Here is a 22,295-nt window from a genome sequence, read left to right on the forward strand (position 1 = left end):
TAATGGAAAAATGAAAAGACTACTTTGTTTGTACTATGTGATCCTTCCAGGTTTGAAGGCTATTGCATTTTTGAGCTGGACCTTCTTTCTGGACATAGACTCCAAGAAACTCCTGAAACAAATTTCTTGTTGGGCGCATCCTGATTATACATTCTGTTTGTTGTAAAGGCTGCTAAGAGTTGTGATACAATTTGAAGTTTCCACTGGGGTGATTTCTACCTTAAGTCTGCTTTTCTAGTGAGGCGTAAGCCCCTCTTATGCAGGTGTAGTGGAGGAGGAAAAATATAGTCCATAATAGAGGGGACGATTAAAGATGGTGGGCCGCTGAACCCAGCATATCTTCTCAGAGAAGCGATAGATAGAAAGCCCACAAAGAGGAAAGGGCTGGCCTGTCTTATCCATTGTCCAGAAACAGAGAGCTGTCTGGCAGACCGCAGGGGTGTCAGCAGCCTGCCCAGAAGCCCTTGAGCCCTGTGATGAGTGCCAGCTGGAGCACCGGAGAAGCACACCATCACTCAACCTCTCACTCTGCTTTCCTGTTGTGACACCTACGGCTACTGTACTTTCAGAAATTCAACTTTAAAATACGTTTTAGGATTACATCACGTGCATACATGTGGAACAGCTTACAAACTTGGGCAGTATTGTATTTACAGTATTTTTTAATCCACTAAGCTTACAGAAGGACAATAAAGCACGTTAATATTAATTTTATTACTTTACTACCATGGTCACTTCAAGCATCGCACACAATGCACATATAATGAATGGTAGAAGAGGTAATAATCCAAGATTCTAACCCGCCAAGATTACTTGCCACTATACATTGCTGTATCAATCACTGTATTCCAAAAAAAAAGGTAAGAGCTTAAAAATATATTTCTCGGCATGTTCTGATTCTATCCTACCATCTTCATTAAGATCATATTTAAAGGAGGTCAAAATATAATTTAATCTTTTAACAGTATTCTCTTCCTCTGGACACGTATCTCAGTTTAGAAATTACATGCAACTATTAGACTATTAGGACACTTGTTCTACTAAGAAGACAGCTACTATATCAATGGATACAAGGCAAAATTAAACAGATTGAGTAAATACTATAAGAAATTTATATAAATAATATGATGAAGGTTTAGATTAACTTTATTATCTATATTTTCTGTTATATGTTTAATTATATTTGTTATCAGGTACATGAAACAATACCTAGGGTCAAAATCCAAGACATCTTTTGAAAGGGGAAAAATTACACTTTTAAAACTCTTTTGATCAAAATCTATTTGTTTACAGAGTTTCCAGAAATCAGAAAAACATGGCTTCCAGTCATAATCTTTCTAAAGTTGCGTTTCCTTGCCTGGCCAGTAGTTGGGTTGTAGCAAATGATCACTTGTAGTATAGTTTTCCTTCCTGATTGTTGTAGACACCATTGTTCCTTCTCTCTTGGTTCTGAAGCTTCTATGTTTTGAAACACAATTTTTCTTTAAAGTGAAAAGTACTGCAATACTTAGGAAAATGGACACTGTGCCCAGCATCACAGTCAGTCCCAGATATATGCGTCTAAAAGAAGAGAGACACTCAGTCATAATTATTGTAACTATCCAACTTCAAAGTGTGAAAGGAAGGTAACATTATTCAATGAATATCCATATCAACAAAACCATCTATCAGTGAAACCATCATGAGGATGATTTTCCTTAAGAATGCAGATTTGGTAGCTATAGAAGAACTGTCTCTGAACATTGGGCAGGCTATTGAAGGCAGTGTACTAATATAAAGCATCTCTTAGTGATGCCATCATTTTAGTTACTATTAATTACATAATCAGTTCCATCCCATCTATAAATTCTGCCCCTAGACCAGGTGACCGTATGCCTATTCGCCCAGAACAGTCCTAGCTTATGCTGACATTGTTCCAGTGTACTTTCTAAGAGTGCCCCTTTTCATTCTCAAAATTGTCCAGGTAGAATGATAAAGTATGTGGTTACCCCACCCTTGACACTTGCCCAAATGCACTTCTAAAAAAAAAACTGCAAGAAATCATGTTAAGGGAGAATCAGACCCTAAGTAGAGCAGAATGAGGTTTGAATCACTTTCTTGAAAAAAGAAGACTGTAGTTCTTCATTCTATCATAAAACAGAACAGGTTAAATGATTTATTCTGGTCACCTTGTATACACACTCAGTTTCTGACTGAGATACATTGTCTTTACATTAAAGCGAATGCGGCCTTAGCAAATGTGAGCACGTACAAATTCTACTAACAGATCAAGTCCCCTTCAAACCAAAATGAATTTCTCACATAACATCAAAGCCTATTAAATCAAACAAACTTATTTGAGATGGTTGGCTCAATTCACATCCAACTTCCAACTTACACAGTTCAGTACCAAGTTTATTTCTCCAGAAAATGTTCAGATTGTAAATCTAAAAAAAAAAAAAAAAGAAATCCTTCCTGCTTTTAAGCCACGGAAGCACTGCTTTAAGCAATGCGGGGACTAAATGTTTGATGAACTGAACTGAATGATACCACAGTGAAAAAGCCGTGCCCCTCAGCCCTATACACACTCATACACACAGAAAAAACCTTTTACTTTTATGCATCTCAAGTACTGGAATAATTGAACATCAGTTTGGCAATAAAAGCGAGACAGATTTAGAGCCAAATCCAACTCTTGCCCAGGGGGATTATATCTGACGTAAATGGGACAGTTTGGCTCAGTTTGAAAAAGAATAGAACTGAACCCAAAATGTGACCTAAATGTAAATGCTTCTGAGCTCCAGAGAATCATCCACTTGTGCGCATAAACTTGCAAAATTCTACTGTATTCTGGAATCTTTAGTGAATTAAAAAAAATGATTACTCATTTAAAATGGGAGTCAAGATTAGGAATGGGGACAAACACAAGTCTAGCCAAATGAATAATAATATTATTCTATAAAATAGAGCACACCTCTTAGATTATCCTTTTGCATTGAAACTACACAAGGAATGATTCCTGCCGATCTCATTGTGCAAACCTGGGATGTTGTAGCAGTGAGATGCAGGATGAGGTTGATAGAGTACCTGAGAGCATTTGAATCATATAGTCTGCAGGATCCTCTACTTCCACATCTTTTAAATCCCCATTTGAGGCATGAAGTGTCAATCAGAATTCCAAAATACATGGGAGCTGGGATTCCTGCTGTGTGGAAAACAAATCATTGCTATTAAAAAAAATACACATATCTTTGTAATGAATGACTCTCTGGAACCAATTACTTTCAAACTAAAAAAAATACTGCTTTGGAGATAATAGGGTACCTGCAGGAGACCAGGATATGCCACCTCATCATCTTCCTCTGGCATAAAGGTTATTTTGAGAAACAGAAGGCACAGGAGAAGCTCTGAAGACAGAGCATCTTTCCCTTTTGTAAGGAAATTTACATTTATACGAGAAATCTCTGTTTGTGAAAGGGTCCCCCTCTCTATGCCAACAAAAGGATGATTCTTAATCCCAAGAGGGTTTTACCAAAGGAGAAGGCATACATCTAAATCTCCATAACAAACCTAACCCTCATTTGCCTTACTTTTCCTGGTCACCTTCCCTTTACTTAGAATGGGTTTTACTATTTTATGCTTTTATCACTTTTCTATTGTGCTGAGATACTGATGTCTAATTATATGAACATAATATCTCACTTGCTTTATCTAAAAAATATGTAACAGTTTCAACATAACAATACCAATTAGTATCTTTAACACCAATTAGTATTAAAGATGAGACTACAAAATGTAGTGAGGCTATGTGGATTTGGCGATGATCATGTCCTTTTAAGTCTAAATGTTTTTCTTTATGGTTGCTCTCTCCTATATGATAGACAGCTAGTTTCAGTTTGTTTGAAAAAAATGTCTTAGTTTCTCTCCATTGTTTTTAATTATATAAAACCTTTATTCAAATTAAAACATCAATAAGAGTTACAGTTATAAACTCTATTTTCCATCCTGTCCTCTCTTACTTTTTCCTTTTCTTCCCTTCCAGTTATGACCACCATCACCATTACCACCACCACCACCATCATCATCATCATGGTTTTAGTTTATACTTCCATTGTTTCTTTTTTTAAATATTAGCAAATACATTTGCATATGCATATAATATTTCCACTTTTCCATACTTCTTACACCAAATGCATCATACTATGAACACTGCTTTACATTTTACTTCATCTCACTTAAGAGTCTTTCCTGGATATCCCATGGTATATAGACTATTATGTCCCTCCAAAATTCAGATGTTGAAGCCCTAACCCTAATATGACTGCTTTAGAAATAGAGTTATTAAGGAGACAAGTAAGGTTAAATGAAGCCATAGGAGTAGGGCGTCAATCCAATAGGACTGGTGTCCTAATCAGAAGAGGAAAAGATACTGAAGCTCTCCCCTCTCTCCATGTGAATGCAGAGGAAGATCCTTGTGAGCACAGTGACAGGGCAGCTGTCTACAAACCGGGAAAAGAGACCTCAGAAATCTCACCAAAAATCGGCCCTGTGGGCACCTTGATTTTGGACTTCCCAGCCTTCAGAACGGTGGGAAAATAAATTTCTGTTGTCGAAGTCCTTTGGTCTGTGGTATTCTGTTATGGTAGTTAGAGCTGACTCATATATTTGTTAACATTAGAGAGAGATTTTCCCCCCATTTGTCCTTACAGCTCCATAGGATTCCATTATATGGGTTCACTATACTTTATTTTTTAAATTTTTTTGTCTTTTATTTACTTTTGAGAGACAGAGAGAGACAGCGCGAGCAGGGGAGGGTCAGAGAGAGAGGGAGACACAGAATCTGAAGCAGGCTCCAGGCTCTGAGCTAGCCGTCAGCACAGAGCCTGACGTGGGGCTCAAAGCCACGAACGGTGAGATCATGACCTGAGCCGAAGCCGGCCACTTAACCGACTGAGCCACCCAGGCGCCCCCACTATACTTTATTTAAACATCTCATCTGGATGGACAACTAAACTGCAGTTTTCCTATTATACATAATGCCACAATAATGAGACATTCCTAAATTTTAACTTATTTCATAGTTTTGCTAGCACAGTTTTAGTATCATTGCCTAGAAGTGGGATTGCTCAGTGAAAAGATAAATCTATATATAATTTTGTTAGTTATTGCCACATAGCCCTCCACTGAGTGTTGAGACCATTGTGTACCATTTGCTCAATAGTAATGTCTAAGTATACCTATTTTCCCACACATTGCAAACACCATTTGATAATTTGCAAATCTGATAAGCAAAAATATTATATCAGTGCAATTTCAATTTGTGTTCTCCTTATCATGAGAGTTTGACCATCTTTTTATATATTGAGGAATTTACATTTTTCTATGAAATGGCTATTCATATCTTTTACCCATTTTTCAACACAGTTGTTTCTTTTTTTTTTAATACTTAGGGGCTCTCTTTATCATAGGGATATTATACATTTTCTGTTATATAAATTGCAAAAAAAACCACCCAAAACCAAAACTATTCTTAGTTTATTATTTGCCTTTTGACATTGCTTATGATATTTTTGCCATTTTTAAGTACAGTAACACCTTGGACTGTGAACAACTTGTTCTGCAAGATGAGCAAATATTTGTAGTAAATTTTAACTTGATAAATGAGCAAGGTCTTACAATCTGAGTAGTATGTGATGCCAAATATCACATGATCACAACTGAGCCAACAGTTCTTGAAATTTGCTTTGATATACAAGTGCTTTGGATTACAAGCATGTTTCTGGATCAAATTATGTTCTCAAACCAAGGTTTAACTATATATATTTTATGAAATCAATTTTATGAATCTTTTCTTTAATACTCTTATTTATTTATTTTTAATAGTTTATCGTCAAATTGGTTTCCATATAACACCCAGGGCTCTTCCCCACAAGTGCCCTCCTCCAAAACTACCACCCTCCTTCCCCCGTCTCCCTCCTCTTCAGCCTTTGGTTCATTTTCAGTATTCAATAGTCTCTCATGATTTGGGCCCCTCTCTCTCCCCAACTCTCTTTCCCCCTTCCCCTCTCTATGGTCCTCCATTAGGATTCTCCTGTTCTCCTGTTAGACCTATGAGTGCAAACATATGGTATCTGTCCTTCTCTGCCTGACTTATTCCGCTTAGCATGACATCCTTGAGGTCCATCCACTTTGCTACAAATGGCCATATTTCATTCTTTCTCATTGCCATGTAATACTCCACTGTGTATATATACCACATCTTCTTGATCCGTTCATCAAGTGATGGACATTTAGGCTCTTTCCATGATTTGGCTACTGTAGAAAGTGCTGCTATGAACATCCAAAATTACTTATTTTTTAGGTAGGTTCCATGCCCAACATGAGGCTTGAACTCATGACCCCGAGATCAAGAGCCACATGCTCTACTGAACCAGCCAGGCACTCCAATGAATCACTTTTATTATTTGAAACCTTTTTCACAGTCTAGGTTACATTATAATTCCAAAGGGAGGTAGATATAGAAACCAATTCTAGCCAGGGACATACTTCATGTTCAATAATCTGACATTTTTCAAGACAATCTTTGTTTTTTATGTCAAGAATTAAAGCTAGATGTGATGGTATACATTTCCATATTTGCTGCTTCCCCAATATCATCAGGATTATATTGCATCTTCATCTGTACCCATATCATATCAAGATCTATTTATTTTCAGATTTTTTAAAGATCTGAGTTTATTTTTCTCTCTAGTACTTCTTTCCTGTTAAATTACAGAGGAATATTTATGATCCTTTCACTTTCTTCTTTAGAATATAAACTTTGTACAGATATAAAACTTATATGAGATTCATTAACTATATTTTTGTGGGTTTTACTTAAATACATATTGAAAAATCTTCCAGACAGGAAAAAAAAAAACATTCCAGTTACATTTAGAAATGTAATTTCCAAGCCAAACTGTTTTGATTGCATGAATGAACTGATCTTCCTACCAAATGATACACCCTAACACTGAAAGTAGCTCAAAAGAATTACTTCAATTTTAATAATTAAAAAGTTATATTAAAGTTTCAGCCTTTCTTACTGATTCATGTCTTCTTTTCCTCTCAGAGGTCTTTGTCATAATAAGAATAAACTTTTTGACAATAGACCAATGCGGGAAGAGACAAGATTGTTAAAACAAAAAATGTCACTTATCTCACAAAATCCCTTTATTATACCATGGGCAGAGCACTGGCTCTCCAGGACAAAGGATGGAAGAAGTTAAGGATGAGAGGGGGGGAATGAAGAAATGGAAAAAAAATATGGACCTAACCACCTATATTATGTAGTTCTGTACAATAATTCTATAAAAGTACTTAGAAAGGTATTCAAATACATTTATCATGGCTATCATATAATTAAAACATAAGTAATACTTACCAAGAACTCTTATTGCTAAGGTGTAGATTCCCAGGGCAAAAGACTTAAGTTGTGGCTTAATACACCTGAAAACAACAAAAGTACTATAAAAAAAAATACAGTGAAGAACAATCCTGGTCCAAGTACTCTGGGGCAATGATTTCCAAATCATGCTCTCATTTCAAAACACAATTATCCAAGTTCTCCTTAAGCCCTTTTGTGAAGAACATATTTGTGGATGTTGAGTTCTATCTTTTGTTTGTCTTTCCTAATCAATTTCCATAATGCACTGTAGGAAATTAAAGTTGCATACTATACTTTTAATTAGTTCCATTTTAGAATAACATAATATTCATCCTTTAATATGTGACTTAATTAAAAAACACCTAATCCATCTCATATAAGATTGATTTCCAATAAATTTAAATTTTTACATTTAATAATTTTATCAATATTTTAGGTTATTTTGATTAATTGTATAATAGTAATATTTGCAAAGCTAATTCCATAATGAAAAATTTATCACTGACAATATTAATTATGAAACTAATATTTTAAAGTTTGAATTTATATTTTTTTAAATAGAGTTCTATGATAGGAGAGTCACTAAAAAAATGTTCAAATAAAAATTATATTACAACAGATGAGAAGCCTATAGGGAAGATGCATGAAGATATAAGCCCAAAAAGAAGAAATCTGTAACATATTTACTCTAAAAATTTTTTTGTATAATTTTAAATTAGATGATATTAGTTATCCAATCTGTTCTCTAGATCCTCACTGATTACATTTAAAGGAGTTATCTATACTGAAATCATTATATTTTGGGGGGCACCTGGGTGGCTCAGTTGTTGAAGTGTCCAACTTTTAATTTCCACTCAGTTCATGAGATGGAGACCTGCATCGGGCTCTGTTCTGACAGCGTGGAGCCCGCTTGGGATCCTCTCCCTCTCTCTCTGTCCCTCCCCTACTAGTTCTCTCTCTCTAAATAAATATACCTTAAGATAAAATAAATAAAATAAAATCATTATGTTCTTAAATGTAAATATTTATAATATACTAGAAATCAATGCTTAATTACTATTAAGCTTATGATGAGTTTTCAGATGTCCACTTAGCAATGTGCAAAAGGGGTACACAGTTTTTAAGATTCCTTTAGGGTTTTATAAGCAAAAACTCTTGGATCATTAACGTATATTCATGAATTAGAGAAAATGGATTCAAAAGTCATGAACCCCTGCAGCCCCACACACACAGATAATTCCAGTCAGAACAATAAAAATAACTTCACAGATTAAAATAATAAATGTGAAACACTGTGGTATTAGATGATTATTTAAAGCATCTTAAAATTTTATCACCCCTAATTCAGTGAAACCATGTTTAATGTAAAACACATTTAGCAGAGGGGCACCTGGCTGGCTAAGTTGGTAGAGCATGCAACTCTTGATATCAGGGTGGTAAATTTAAGCCCCACAGTTGGGTGAAGAAATTACTTAAAAATATAATCTTAAAAAACACATATGCATTTAGTCTATACTGGTTCATGTTATCGCCACCATTAGAACCAGCATACTGTATCTCCTAAGTGGCTATAGTAATATAGGCAGTGACCTGGCTTTCTACATCAATGATCTGAAAATTTTTAATGGAAAAAAAAAAAACTTCTATTTAACTATATGTCTACATAAAAACCAAAAGTGAGAAAAGGATAAAACCAGAACAAGGATGTGGTAGAAATTCCCTAAAAGAGCTATAAGGAATCATAATCCCATAGATCAGAGTTTGAAATCAATGCCCTAGATGATTATATTAAAATCGGGGCAGGGAGAATCAGTGTTCACCTCAGAAGCAGGATGTATCCAGGTATGCCACCTAGGGATAAAGTATAGGATGTGATGACTGAAATTACAAGGAAATACAGAAACATTTTGGGACATCCATTATCTTTTTGACACCTGCCCATCATGCCTGAGAAATTTCCTGACTTTGAGGCTGCAATTCCCACACAGGTGCAGTTATAAAACATCTGAAACACATTAGAAAAGAGTCCCAGTTATTGAGGTAATATTTGAATAAAGTTGAAGATAAGTATTTATTTAAAAAGACCTCACAGTATAACATACATGCATTATGTAAACAATAGGGTAAATATTCTTTTATTTCTCTGTGTTAGGGTATATCAAGCAAAGTGAAACCTATATAGATAGCATTTTTTGAAATCCAAACAGAAGGTGGTTGGTCTTCAAAATAGTGACCCTACAAAACAATCTCTCAGTAAGTTCTAGTAAATCCACTCAAACCTTATCTCTTTCTCTGACACTTCCAAGTCTAGGCCACCATTATTTCTTGTCTTGTTTATTGCAGTGATCTCTTTACGCTCAAATTATTTCCACTCTTATCCAGCTATGATCTGTTACCTATACAGTAACCAAAGCGAGCCTTTAAAAATGACAGTCACTATTCTCAGCTTTCCAATAGCTTCTTATCACACTTGTATAAAATCCAAAATCCTCATAGTGGCTTACACACTATGATGGATGTTGCTCTAATTTCACTCTTCAATGATCTTCCCCCTCTCTCTCTGCTTCAGCCACACACATGGGTTTCCATTGTGTCCTTGCAAACCTGCAAACATGCCTCATAACCTTGCTGTTTCCTCTGCTGAGCAGCTCTGCCAGATAGCTATAAGGCCTGCACACATACCTCAGGGAGGGAGAGAGAGAGAGGGAGGGAGGAAGGGAGGGAGGGAGGGAGGGAGGGAGGGAGAGGAAGGAAGGAAGGAAGGAAGGAAGGAAGGAAGGAAGGGCGGAATGGCAAGTAAGGGAGGAAGGAAGGGGAAGGGAGGGAGAGAGAAACAGGAAGGAAGGTAGACAGGAGAAGGGGAGAGGAAGATAAAGTAAAAAACTCAGATTTCAGTTGGGTAGGTAGTGCTATTCACTATTGCTAGAGGCCAATCCTTTACGCTCCCAATAAAATGTCAAAATAACAATGAACAGCAAAAAGCAACATGTTATTCTGTGTCTACAAAAGTCTTTCTCTCAGCATTCTTATCTCATTGATAGGCATATGTAAATAGATGTGTGGGTTAATTTTCAGCCTCCAGGACACAGGAAGACAGCAGTCTGACCACTAGCCATATATACAGAAAGAACAAGGAAGAGTCTGTATGGGACAGAAATGTAAAGGTGTGATTGGAGAAATGAGTCTTGTAATGATTTAAGTACCTAATATCCTTCACAACTAACTTCTTATTTTTATTTCCAACCTCATCTCCCTCAATATATAGAATCCCTTCATTCCAACCCCCTACTCTTTTCATTATTACACATATCAGCTTGATTTCCAGGCAGAGTGTTTGGAACCATCCATCTCCTCAATTTGTGATCCCTGGATTTAGACCTGTTGGACTAGACTTCTAACACTTGCCCCTGTTTGTCTTGTCCCTAAAACCTTCAAGGACCACTGGATTTGAGGTCGGGAGACATGGATCTCAAGGCAGATCTTATCATATGATCTTATGGCCAAGACTTTCTCATTTGAGGCTAATATTCCTCACAAGCAAAATGAGAGAACTAGCTTACATCACTGCAAGGCTCTTCCAGCATGTTTCATGATTCAAATTCTTATCCTAATTCTTTCAACAACTCTAGTCCACTAGCAACAGTTATGTTTCCTGTCCCCATAGAAAAGAATGAGGGTAGAGTAAGAGCCAGGTCTGCTACCAGTGTGGTAGGCTGCCGGGTTGGTCCCTGAGCCCCTGCCGAACTGTGTAGTTATGCATTGTAGCAGGCATCACCGGCACACACATTAGGGCTTTCTTACAATAGTTTTTCCACTCCTGGTGGAGGTTTGACAACCAGCAAGACATGCCGATGCATATGTGATTCCATTGTCACCACACACAGGTTCCCATTTTGTCTCTGAACATTTGCATCTTGAGTTGCAATCTGAAAAGAGAGCTCGTTCATGATAAGAGACAGGTTTGGTTCTGAAAAGAAATGTAACAGTATAAAATGTTACCTCTTAGCAGGCAGCACCCCAATATTTTCAAAAATCAGTGTTCTTGAGATAAACAAATAGCACTGCCAACTGAGTTTGCCTTTTGGAAACACAGCTGTCATCAGAAATGCCAGCTTCTGATGATGAAATGTGAGTCTACTTTTAGGCAGCTTTCTCTTGAAAGTTATCTGTAGAAGCTTACAACTTCACATAAGTTCCAGTTCTTGGTTTATGGTTTTTACTAAAATCAACAGTGTCTCGGACCTTATAGTATATTTCTATGCAAAGATGGAAGATGGATAACAAGGCAGAAAAGTAAACTAAACTTTTAGAGTAATTTATGACATTACTTAAATGCGTTGCAAGTAGTATATGCATGTGCATGCATGCATATGTATAAATTCCCTTCAATATTGTTTTTGAAGCATCAGTAGAATGGGCATTGCTGATGGTGTGGTGAAAGAAAAAAAACAATCAAGCAGTCAACATTATTTCAACAGACCTTGGTTTGGAAGAGCTACATATCCTATTTGTGTGTCTTACTATAAATATGTTGCCAGTTCATCTAACTTTTCTGTCTCTAATAATCTCCTAAACTATGTAGCTTGTCCATATCTTAAGGCATTCTTTCTGACTCTCTTGCACATGCTTTTTCAATGACTTACCCATTCATTTGTTCATGTGTTCAAAAATTTTGTGGAAGCCTTCTAAGTGCTAGCTTTGGGAAGAGAGAAGAGAGTTACAAATAGGAATGAGACAATATTTGCCCTTAAGGAGCTGGCTTTTTGTTTTAATCGCTACCTGTACATAATTTTGATTGTCTTCTCTCTTTTCTCTCCCTCTCTGTCATTCTGTCTAACCTTCCCCTTTAGCTCTCCCTGTATTCCTTCTCATGCACGTCTATTTCTTCCTCTTACCTGAATTACCTAACCCTTCTTAGTCTCCTTGCTTTTTTCATATTCCTTTACTCTTCTGAGGGGGTACGTATGCAATGGCGTTTCTCTTCCACCGGCCCCTTATTTCTTATCCCTTGGTATTCCATCATTCTTTCTGTTTTTTTCTCTCTTATTTTGAATTTATTTATTTGCTTATTCTCCTCACATTTTTTCCCCGAAATATTTGAGAGACTTAAAACCAAAACAACAGCAACAAAGCCACCCCACATACACCATCATGTACACTCAGTGTGGGCAGAAACTATTTGTTTTTATTCACTTCTGTATTTCCAGCACTAAGAATAATTTGGGATATAATCTGTTAAGGAACAACTTTAACTTCAAAAGTTAAACTATAAATAAAAAAAGAGGTATTTCATATGATTGCACTTAAAATTTCTTAACTGATGGAATATCCCATTTGGTAGAATTCCTATGCACTTGATTACCTCAAACATAAAAACAAAAGCCTATGAGATGACTCCCGACAAAATAAAAGGGTATAGGCAGGCTTCCTGAAAAGTCATGTAGAAATATTTCAACCTGTTCTATTCCATAAGGCACTAATCATTAAATTAATTGAGACTGTTGGTAGTATCTGTAAGTATAAATAAATGCCTTGAAAGCTTAGAATCAGGCCACTATGGGTATAGTAGGATTAAGATCTCAGAAGTATGGTGCTGAAAGAGTTTTCAGGGAGATCTAAGTCAACTTCTCATTTGACAGATCAGGAAAGTCAGGACAAAGTGGGCAAATTATTGGCTCAATTTCACAATATTTATTAGTGACGAACTTCAAAATAAGAACTGTTCCAGGCCTGTGGATTTCAAATTCCGGTATAACATCAAACTTACTCTCAATATTACAGAAGAAAGGTTTCTGCCATTACCACATCTAAAGCCATCCACAATGTTCCTGTTGAGGGCCCAGAATCAAAAGAGCCTTGTGGAAAAAGCAACTGAGGATAATCCCTATGGAGCATGTTGTATCTTATAAGGCCAATCATGTTATTGTACTAAATGTAAATTACATTTATCATCTAGGACAATCTTGTAGCAGAAATTAGTTACATACATATTTTACAAAGGCTGTGCTTACATTGTTGTTATTTAAAATTTTGAGATAAGTGTAAACAAATGAGTCAGAATGTTTATACTCAAATGAGATTTTTAAAATAGTCAAGCTGGATGGGAGAGCTTTTTCATTGGATGTTGCCATTTCTTTTGGCTGCTTCTAATAGCAAAGCTACTGTAAAGGTTAAATCTTTGCCATTGCTGTGAATATTCTGAAAAATATGGAAAGCAATTGCAAAAGAGGAGTTTTAGAATGTTTTAACAATGATAGTATTATTGCAATGCAGCTGTTGTCTTTCAAGGTGACTGTTTTCAAGGGCTAGTACTTATGCAATGAATGTATTATCTTTTCTTTGTTTAAAAATATTTAATCATTTATTTTGTGGGTATACTTTTAATGTGAACTTCAAAAGTTAGCTATTGTCTGTTTATGTGTTTGCTTTTGGATTCGAGACGGCATGATGTGGTAGACAGAATATTATATTTTGAAGAGATAATTGACCTTTCTAAATGCATTGTCCTTTAAACAAGGATAACAACTTATCTCATAAAGATACTCTGAGGGTACAGGTAAAATAATAAAAGTTACGGTGTTTTGTAGATTGCAAAATACAAAGCACTTTACCACTGCCCATCTACCATTAGGATTATAGGGACAGCTAAAGATAGCACAGGGCTTCTACTCTCTCCAGAATCTTCTTGCAATTCCTGCTGACAATTAATGTCCTTAATCTACATTGTTGACTATTACCAAGCTATACCCAGTTAAGTCCATCACTGCTTCAGTAAACTTCCAGAATCAATGGTATATAAACTTTGCAGTCACTAATTTTTCTGGACATTTTAGATGGTGAAAAATGTAACTGATGTTCACTTAACAGCAGGAGAAGCCAGGTTAATAAAGGTGCTGGAGATTGGAATATGGAAACAAGACATAGAGGTGAGCTTGGAGGGATGTATAGGAAGAAAGCTGGAGAGCAAGCAGGAAATAAGAGGCACCTGAACTAGCGGAAGACAGGATATTATATCAGCAGAGTTTTGGGCAGTCAGGCAGTGCAGTCAGAGTGATAGGCTTGGCACACAGTAAGTAGTGACTTAGTAATTTTTTAAAATAGATAATGCATAGTTAGGCAGAAGAATGAAGAGAGCTACCTCTGGGAACTCTTGTTCAGAGGTACAGTGATATCAAGGACTCTTGAAATGAAATGACAGAATTGTTTCTTCAAGATCCAGCTTTGTATAAAGAGTGATAGGCCCTGGAAACTAAGAAAATTAATCATCTACCCTATATATGATTGCATAGGTTTGAGAGCATCAACAAATAGTCTCTTGACCAACTGCAAAGAGCTAAAGAGAGCTATTGTGTGGATTGGTGGGCATAGGAATAGCATTCTCTCCTGAAAGTTCATATGATTTGAGTATAACAGAGAATACAAAAAGCAGCACAGAGACCTTTCCAGTTATCCAAGTGTTATAAGAAAAAAATATATAATTGTTTCAAATGGCACATTTATTTTGTGGTGGGCAAATACTAATCACTTACATGTATATTATTGTGCTTAAGTCTTACAAAATTTTATAAGGTAGCTATTATTTTATTTAAAAATTTGAAGCTTGATTAAATGATCTGTACAATGTCACTCCACTAATAATGGGCAGAGGCAAAATTCAAGGTCTATATTTTCCACTATCAGGCTGTCTCCTCCTTAGACTAAGATGTAGATTTAGTATTTTTGATAATTTATTTTAGACATCTAAATTCACATATTTTGGTGACAATAACAGCTTCCATGTCAAAGTCAAGTCAGCTATTTCACAAGAAAACAATAATTTCCTTCTCATAGTTATGATACTTAAATCAAAATTGTCTTATTTTGAAATTCTGTCAATAATTTGATAAAACAAACCAATGTCCTCAGATTACTTAAGGAGTGAACATACCCTTGGTAGGAAATAGTTAGTCCTGCCACATCAGAATTTTCACAGCCCAGTGCAAACAGGGAAAGGAATAGGAGGTACCCAAGAACAGATGATCCCAAGTAGAGTTTTGCAGCTCCATACAGACTGATTCTGAACTTTTTCATAACTATTCCCCCAGAGAATATTCCAAGGGCCACTGCGGGTATGTTGATGAGCCCTGAGGAATAAAAAAAATATATATATATATGTCATTTTGTGAATCTCTAAAAGAAATCTTAGTACACTGACATAAACTTTGTAAGGAATTATACAAAATTATAATAGTTTCTGACAAATTATTAGACTAGTGGGTCATTGTAGGATATAGAAATATTCATTCACTGTTGTCTATTGACATATCAAGAGATTTTGATGAATGTCTAGGTTAAAGATTAAGGATAGCACAATGGAGTCTCAGAGGTCTGCCTAAAACAGTGTCTAGCACAGAGTCCAAAATCAATAAACACTGAGTTAATCAATGAGTCAATGTCATTCTGGTCTAATCCTAGGACTGACAACTGCAATCAAGGGGCATCTGTGTGAAGTTAATGTTCTTTAAGGTTATGAATAAGAGACTAATAGGCACATGAAATTCAGAGAGCAAAGAAACTGTTGGATCTTTTTTCTCGTCACAAAAAATTTATTTTTATTTACACTTTTATCTGCTTAATTTGGTATCCTTAACAACTATCACAACAAAACAACAATAGCAAAACAATGTATTAATAGACTACTTTTATATTTATTATTTGCTTATGATGCACCAGCCACTCAAGAAAGCTTTTGATATATCTCTCCCATTTACCCTTTACCAGAACCCTAGTAGGTGGTTATATTGTTAATTTCACTTCAGACAGCAACTTATTCATGGTTATGATTAGTAAGTGTTAAAACTAGATTTGACAATATAGAGTCTAATGTCAAATCCCATGCTTTCAATCACTATGTTATACTGTCTTTCCTTCTAAGCATTTGAGAGACAGGATTCTTGATAAACAGACATGCAACCTCACTAGTAATTAAATAAATGTGATTTTAGAACACTACTAGAGAGAGATCCAACAAAGTAGTTGAGAGGTTGGACTCTGGAAACCTAACTACCTGGATTTGGATCTCAGTCACACATCTTAACAGCTGTGCAACTGCAGGTGATACTTTGAACTTCTCTATAAATCTGTCTCCTTACCTATAATATGGAGCAAATAGTGATGAGGTGACTAAATAACATGAAAAGTTCCTAGCATAATATATGGCACAAAAATATCACTCAATTAAGTTATTATTAGCATTTCAACTTATGAGATTCACAAAAATGAAAATATTGGGATAGGTGGGTAGAGTGGAACATGTCTGTATTAGAAAAGGTGGGGAAGAGGCTCTTTGATGACTTGTTGATTGATTTTAAATTAGTAAATGGTACTGTTAATATAGTCACATTAGAAATCAACCCCCCTTGAAGGGGGCATAATTACAAAATTAGTGAAATCAAAAAAAAGGAGGTGCTAGTTTTTGTTTTCTCAGCTAAACTAAGGCTTGTGGCTGTGAAAAGTGGCAGAGATGAATGTATATGGGGCCCCTAAAGAGCCAAACATCAACTAAGAGGAACCTGATTATGATTTATTTAAAAAAAAAAGAGAGAAGATAATGGGAAATATTATAACAAACTTGGGTTCTCATGACTCAAATGTTAATATTTTCTCCCAATTTTTTTTTATTTTTAAATATGGAAATACATGGAACGCATTCTCTGTTCCAGATTCCATCTTCCTTCTCAAGAACTAAGCACTGCCAAGGATTTGATGTGTATCATTGAGTCCCTATTTTTACATGCACATATCCTTAATAGTTGACTTTGAATCCCCCTCTCATAGACCCAAGACTTACAGAAAAAGGGCAGAGTCCATTCTCTCTTTCAATTCTATCCCCCCAAAAGTAGTTTATAAAAATGATATCTTCTGGGGACACCTGGGTAGCTCAGTCGGTTAAGCACCCAACTCTTGATTTTGGCTCAGGTTATGATCTCATGGTGAGATTGAGCCCCGACTCAGGCTCCCCCTGCTGGTGCAGATCCTGCATGGGATTCTCTCTCTCTCTCTCTCTCTCTCTCTCTCTCTCTCTCTCTCTCTGCCTATTCCCCCACGCTTGCAGGCCCTCTGTCTCTCTCAAAGTAAATAACAAACATTAAAAAAAACCCTATCTTTCAAAAACTAGGTTTTAATTGAAACCTTCAGAGAATGTGCTTAGAATTTCATTTGTTATGTAAAGTACCAATCAAACCTGGGACATAAGGCATCATAGCAAAACGGACACCCTTTGTTTGTAGCTTCATGCTCTGCTGGTTTCCACTGACCTTTCCCAACCCTGATCTGGCCTAGGAGAGCCTAAGAATCAACATGGGATTATTCTAATTGCATTGTTCCCACAGTACAGAATGTTAAAAATCAGGGATATCCCCTCTTGACTGACCTCCTTTTAGAGGCCTGCTTTCTTTTAAAACTTCCAGAAAGTTTCATGTGTTCTACTGCCTCCAGGCCTTTCTTAACAAAATATCTGTCTGCTTCGCCTGATTCAACGTTCTTTCAAAACACCCGCACTCCCAGTTTCCATATTTTCATCTTTTAACATCTCCTTATTATTTTGCTCTTGATTTAGGTATCCACATCTTGTGCCAGAGAGTTTTTTTTCTGACTCCAAGATTTGATTTGTTTTTCCAGAGTACTCTGGGCTTGTCCTCATTAGAGACTTAATCACATCCTCACCAGTCATATGGTACCTTCAGGGACATATCTAGCATCAGGGTGCACAAGTTGATCATCAGAACCTCCTTTCCTCCCTCTGCCTGTGGCCCTTGTCCCATAGGCAGCAGTCTTGATCCTTATCACAATTACCTGTTAGCTTGCCTGGTTTGCACCCCTTACCCTCCAACCTCAACTTCAAGGCAAGAACTATGCTCACCCTCATATACTCTGCACCTTACAATTTTCCTTAAAAATGTGCCAAATGACTAAACTTTAGTTAAGTTTACTCAAATATAACACTTTACCTGGATATTTCACTCTCCTATTTCAAGATAATGGAATTATAACATCATTCTGTTAAATATTAGCAGTATATTTCAAATACTGTCGGCTTCAAATTCTGTAGTATCTGTAAACTATGCTGGGACAAATTAAGTTTATAGCAAATTTCCTGAACATCAAATGAGATATGATGCTTGCGTAGCAAAAGGTTTTTACTTCGATTTTAGGCATTTTAAATCATTTAATGAGGTAGGAATTTCACTCTGATTTCTTCATTACACACTTTTTTCTCTATATAAACCATAAAATGTGTTGCTCTTAGAACGTTTACCATCTAAATATTCCAAGTGGAAATACTAGTTGTAATTTCACGAGCATCCACAATTTGTTTCCATTTATTTTATAACTTTATTTTGAATTTCATATATTTATTCAAATAACAGGAAAGCAAGGAGAAACTTAAGAGCAAATTTGTTATTGGTAAATCAGTATACTCATTCATATTGAAGACCTTATTTTTTTGTTACTGTCCCAAATAAAAATTATGAGACTTGTATAAAATATTTTAAGATGGTCAGGTACAGTTACCATATAAATTGGAAACTCTGATTCCCATACAAATATATGATAGCCTTAGCCATTAAGATGAATAGTAATGGTTATAATAATAACAGTACTTTGGGATGTTTTAGAGCTTCTCTTCTGGTGAATTAAAATTCTGTAGTATATAATGGACCTTCATTATATTACTCTAATGTTACAAGATATAAATATTAAGTTTTCAATTTTACAGGGGGAAATACAAGGAAAAATTTATGGAACTTTTTCATACACAGATAGCCAATTGGGTATAGACAAAGAAGTAAAATTCGCCATCTTTGTTGGGTATAATTAAAGTATTTTTTCCTCACAAACTAAAATGATTATACATTAATTCACAGATTTTTAATATAACTTGACCTAGATATAGAACACATCCTAACACATATTAAATTTTATATGCTAGCTTAGCCACATAAATTAATGTATTCTATTATAAGCAACTTTCCCCAAATAATTATCATAATTTTTCCTCGTTTGTCTGTGTAACATCTCCAAGAATGGAGAATGATAATCATTGTTATCAAGGATAGTCAATGTCAATGCATCATGTCCACTAGAAACTGTCTGCTTTAATTAAAAATGCTAAGAAATTAAGAAAAGTGATTAAGTTATTGCAATCTGTAGTAAGAAGGAAAAAAACATAAGATCATTTTCAGGTAACTCAACAATGATAGGAGAAGCTTAAATAAATAGAAGGAGAAAAGTTAAAGTGTCTATCAAACTTTTTTCAATGGAGACAGCAATGGGAAAAAAAAGTTACACACTTGAAAAAGCAATATCATTCTGTCATATACTTCCTAGTCCCCGAGTTTGAAACATTTTTGTTGCTTATTTTTCTTTAATTTTCTTTGCAAAATTAAAGTAGTTAACCTGAGAAAATATAATTTCTAAATTTTAGAAATACGGCCAACATATAAAAACATGGATAGCAAAAATAAATCCTCATTGTAACAACTGGCCCTTGAACCCATAGGAAAATTTGTTTATTTCCTCCATGTCATGTCAAATGCCTTCTCTGAGAGGGGAAATGTGCTTTCTTTGTGCTTTTCCCTTACTTTATCACAGAAGCCTCCCCCACCCCCTCCCAAAAAAATGAAGGAGAGAGAGAAATAGGATAGAAGAGAAGGAAGTGAGAAAACATTATTTAATAAATGACAGCTATGTACACATACAATGAATTCTATATGTCTTATTTAACTTCTATTTTAAACTAATGATGCCTTTATTTTCACCTTTCTAAAGACAATCAAAGTAAGTGTTAAGGATGTTGGCTAATTTACCCACTGATCCTTACTCTGCTCTTTTCTATACTTAACTAACGTGAAACCAAGAAACACTCAGGAAAGAATCCTAGCTACAATGATTGAAATCATTAGACACTATTATCTCTCACACAAGTACTTGAATTAGCTAAAGACATGATGTGCTAGAAACTATGAGAAATAAGAATTTTAGACAAACTTTGACAGATGAATCAAAAAAGTTTGATGATGAGTATGGACCTCAGAGACCATCAGAGTGTAACAGAGAAGGGTTACGGTTAAATGAAATCAGTCACCCACAATTTAAAAAGGAAATATTAGATTCTTTTTGTCAGTTTTCCAAAAGTAATTATGTCCAGAAAGGAAATATAACACAGAAATTCAGGGGAAATAACTCTATTCCTGGCTATATCAAAATGTATATATGCAATTGGGCAGGGCATTGAATCTCTCAGAATTTCAAGTTCTTTCATCTGTGTTATTTTTTCATAAACATAATTTTATAGGTAAAATGCATTTCATTTATTATATACTCAGTAAAGGAGATTACATATAATTTTGTTTTCTATTATAAATACCATTACCCAAACAATGCTCTTAATTTTCCCCTATGAAATGTTTTTAATTTGATATAAAAATGTATTTATCATTCTAGTGACAGCAATATCAAATGCCTTCAAATTCTGCTCTGCACATGTTGAATAATAATAAACAAACATACACTTGAAGATGTAGCATTTCATTGCAACCTATGGGGGAAAGTTCGCTTTTCCATTTGATATATCAACCTTGACATTTATCTTCACATTATACAAAAAAAAGGATTATAACTTAAATGTGGAAGTTAAAACACTTAAGCTACTAGTAGGAATACTGGCAAGACATTTTCATGGACTTGGGGTTTGACAAAAATTTCTTAAAAGAGGCTTCAAATAGCACTAATGAGAAAGAAAAAGACTGGAAAGTAGACTTAATTAAATTAAGATGCTCACTGTTAGGAGAGTGAAAAGAAGAAATCTGTGAGAAAGTATTTATAATACATATATTCAAGAACTTGTATCATTCATGAACTTGTATCAAAAAAAGTACCTACCTCTACAAGTCGATAAGAAAAGACTGACAACTCAAGAAAAATAGACAATTTGAACATAATAAAGAAAAGCGAATGTTGAAATAACAAACAAGCCTGGAAAAAAAGTGCTCACCATCATTAGTTATCAGTGAAATGCAAATAAACTACAATAAGATATCACCACATCCCATAAGAATGATTATAATGAAAAAGACTGACAAATACTAAGTGTCATAGGGTGGTGGAACAACTGGAACTCTCTTATACTTCTAGCATGACTATGAATCTGCAGAGCCCTACTGTAAATGGTTCAATTATATTTACTGCATCTAAATATGCATACTTTCTATGACCCACCAGTTCTGCTCCAAGATACAGCCAAGAAAAATGTATGTATATGCCCACCAAAATTTATATAGGATAGTCACGCAGTGTTATTTATAACTGTCAAAAGGGGAAAAAAAGACCCAAATGGTCACCAACCATAAAATGAATAAACTGTGGTATATTCATGTGATAGGATATGACACAGCAATGAAAAAGATCAAACTGCTATAAACAACATGAATGATCTCACAGATTTGACTTCAGTTGAAATAAGCGAGGTACAAAAGAGTACCTAACATACTATTACATTTAAATAAAGTTCAAAAACAGGTAAGACTGATCTATGAGTTCAGAATACTTATTAGCTTTAGGAAAGAGTACTGAGTAAAAGGAGGTTTGAGGGAGCTTCTGGGTTTCTGAAATGGGCTACATGTTGTAGCTAATGGTTGCCATACAGATTTATGTGTAAACATTCAGCCAGCTACACTATCCATTTAGGGAGTGTAGTGTTAACTGTTGCTTAGAAGTTATATCTCAGTAAACACAAAGGAGATTTAAAAATCAAATGAAAAGAATGTCTCTTAAACTTTCATTTCTCTTCTTATTAAAGTCAGTATAAAGCACTGATTGGCATGCAGGGGGGCAAAAAACCTAAAATGTT

The 22,295-nt window shown here is 35.3% G+C and overlaps 1 protein-coding gene across 5 annotated transcripts in view; it reads right to left on the reverse strand.

The window, feature by feature from the left end:
* Positions 1-644: 644 nt before the first annotated feature.
* The window catches only part of SLCO1C1 (solute carrier organic anion transporter family member 1C1), a 65,820-nt gene continuing 44,169 nt past the window's right edge, over positions 645-22,295 (reverse strand). For 4 of the 5 annotated variants that reach the window (XM_029955666.1, XM_029955668.1, XM_029955665.1 and 1 more), the window contains 6 exons: positions 15,333-15,528; positions 11,207-11,372; positions 9,226-9,410; positions 7,403-7,467; positions 3,067-3,184; positions 645-1,560 (listed from right to left, as the gene is read on the reverse strand). In XM_029955666.1, coding sequence (XP_029811526.1) covers positions 1,338-1,560; positions 3,067-3,184; positions 7,403-7,467; positions 9,226-9,410; positions 11,207-11,372; positions 15,333-15,528 — 953 coding nt within the window. In that variant the 3' untranslated portion in view covers positions 645-1,337. The remainder of the gene's footprint in view (positions 1,561-3,066; positions 3,185-7,402; positions 7,468-9,225; positions 9,411-11,206; positions 11,373-15,332; positions 15,529-22,295) is intronic. The other variant, XM_029955667.1, reaches the window with a different exon arrangement.

Source organism: Suricata suricatta, chromosome 10 (assembly GCF_006229205.1).
Source record: "Suricata suricatta isolate VVHF042 chromosome 10, meerkat_22Aug2017_6uvM2_HiC, whole genome shotgun sequence".
Taxonomy (NCBI): domain Eukaryota; kingdom Metazoa; phylum Chordata; class Mammalia; order Carnivora; family Herpestidae; genus Suricata; species Suricata suricatta.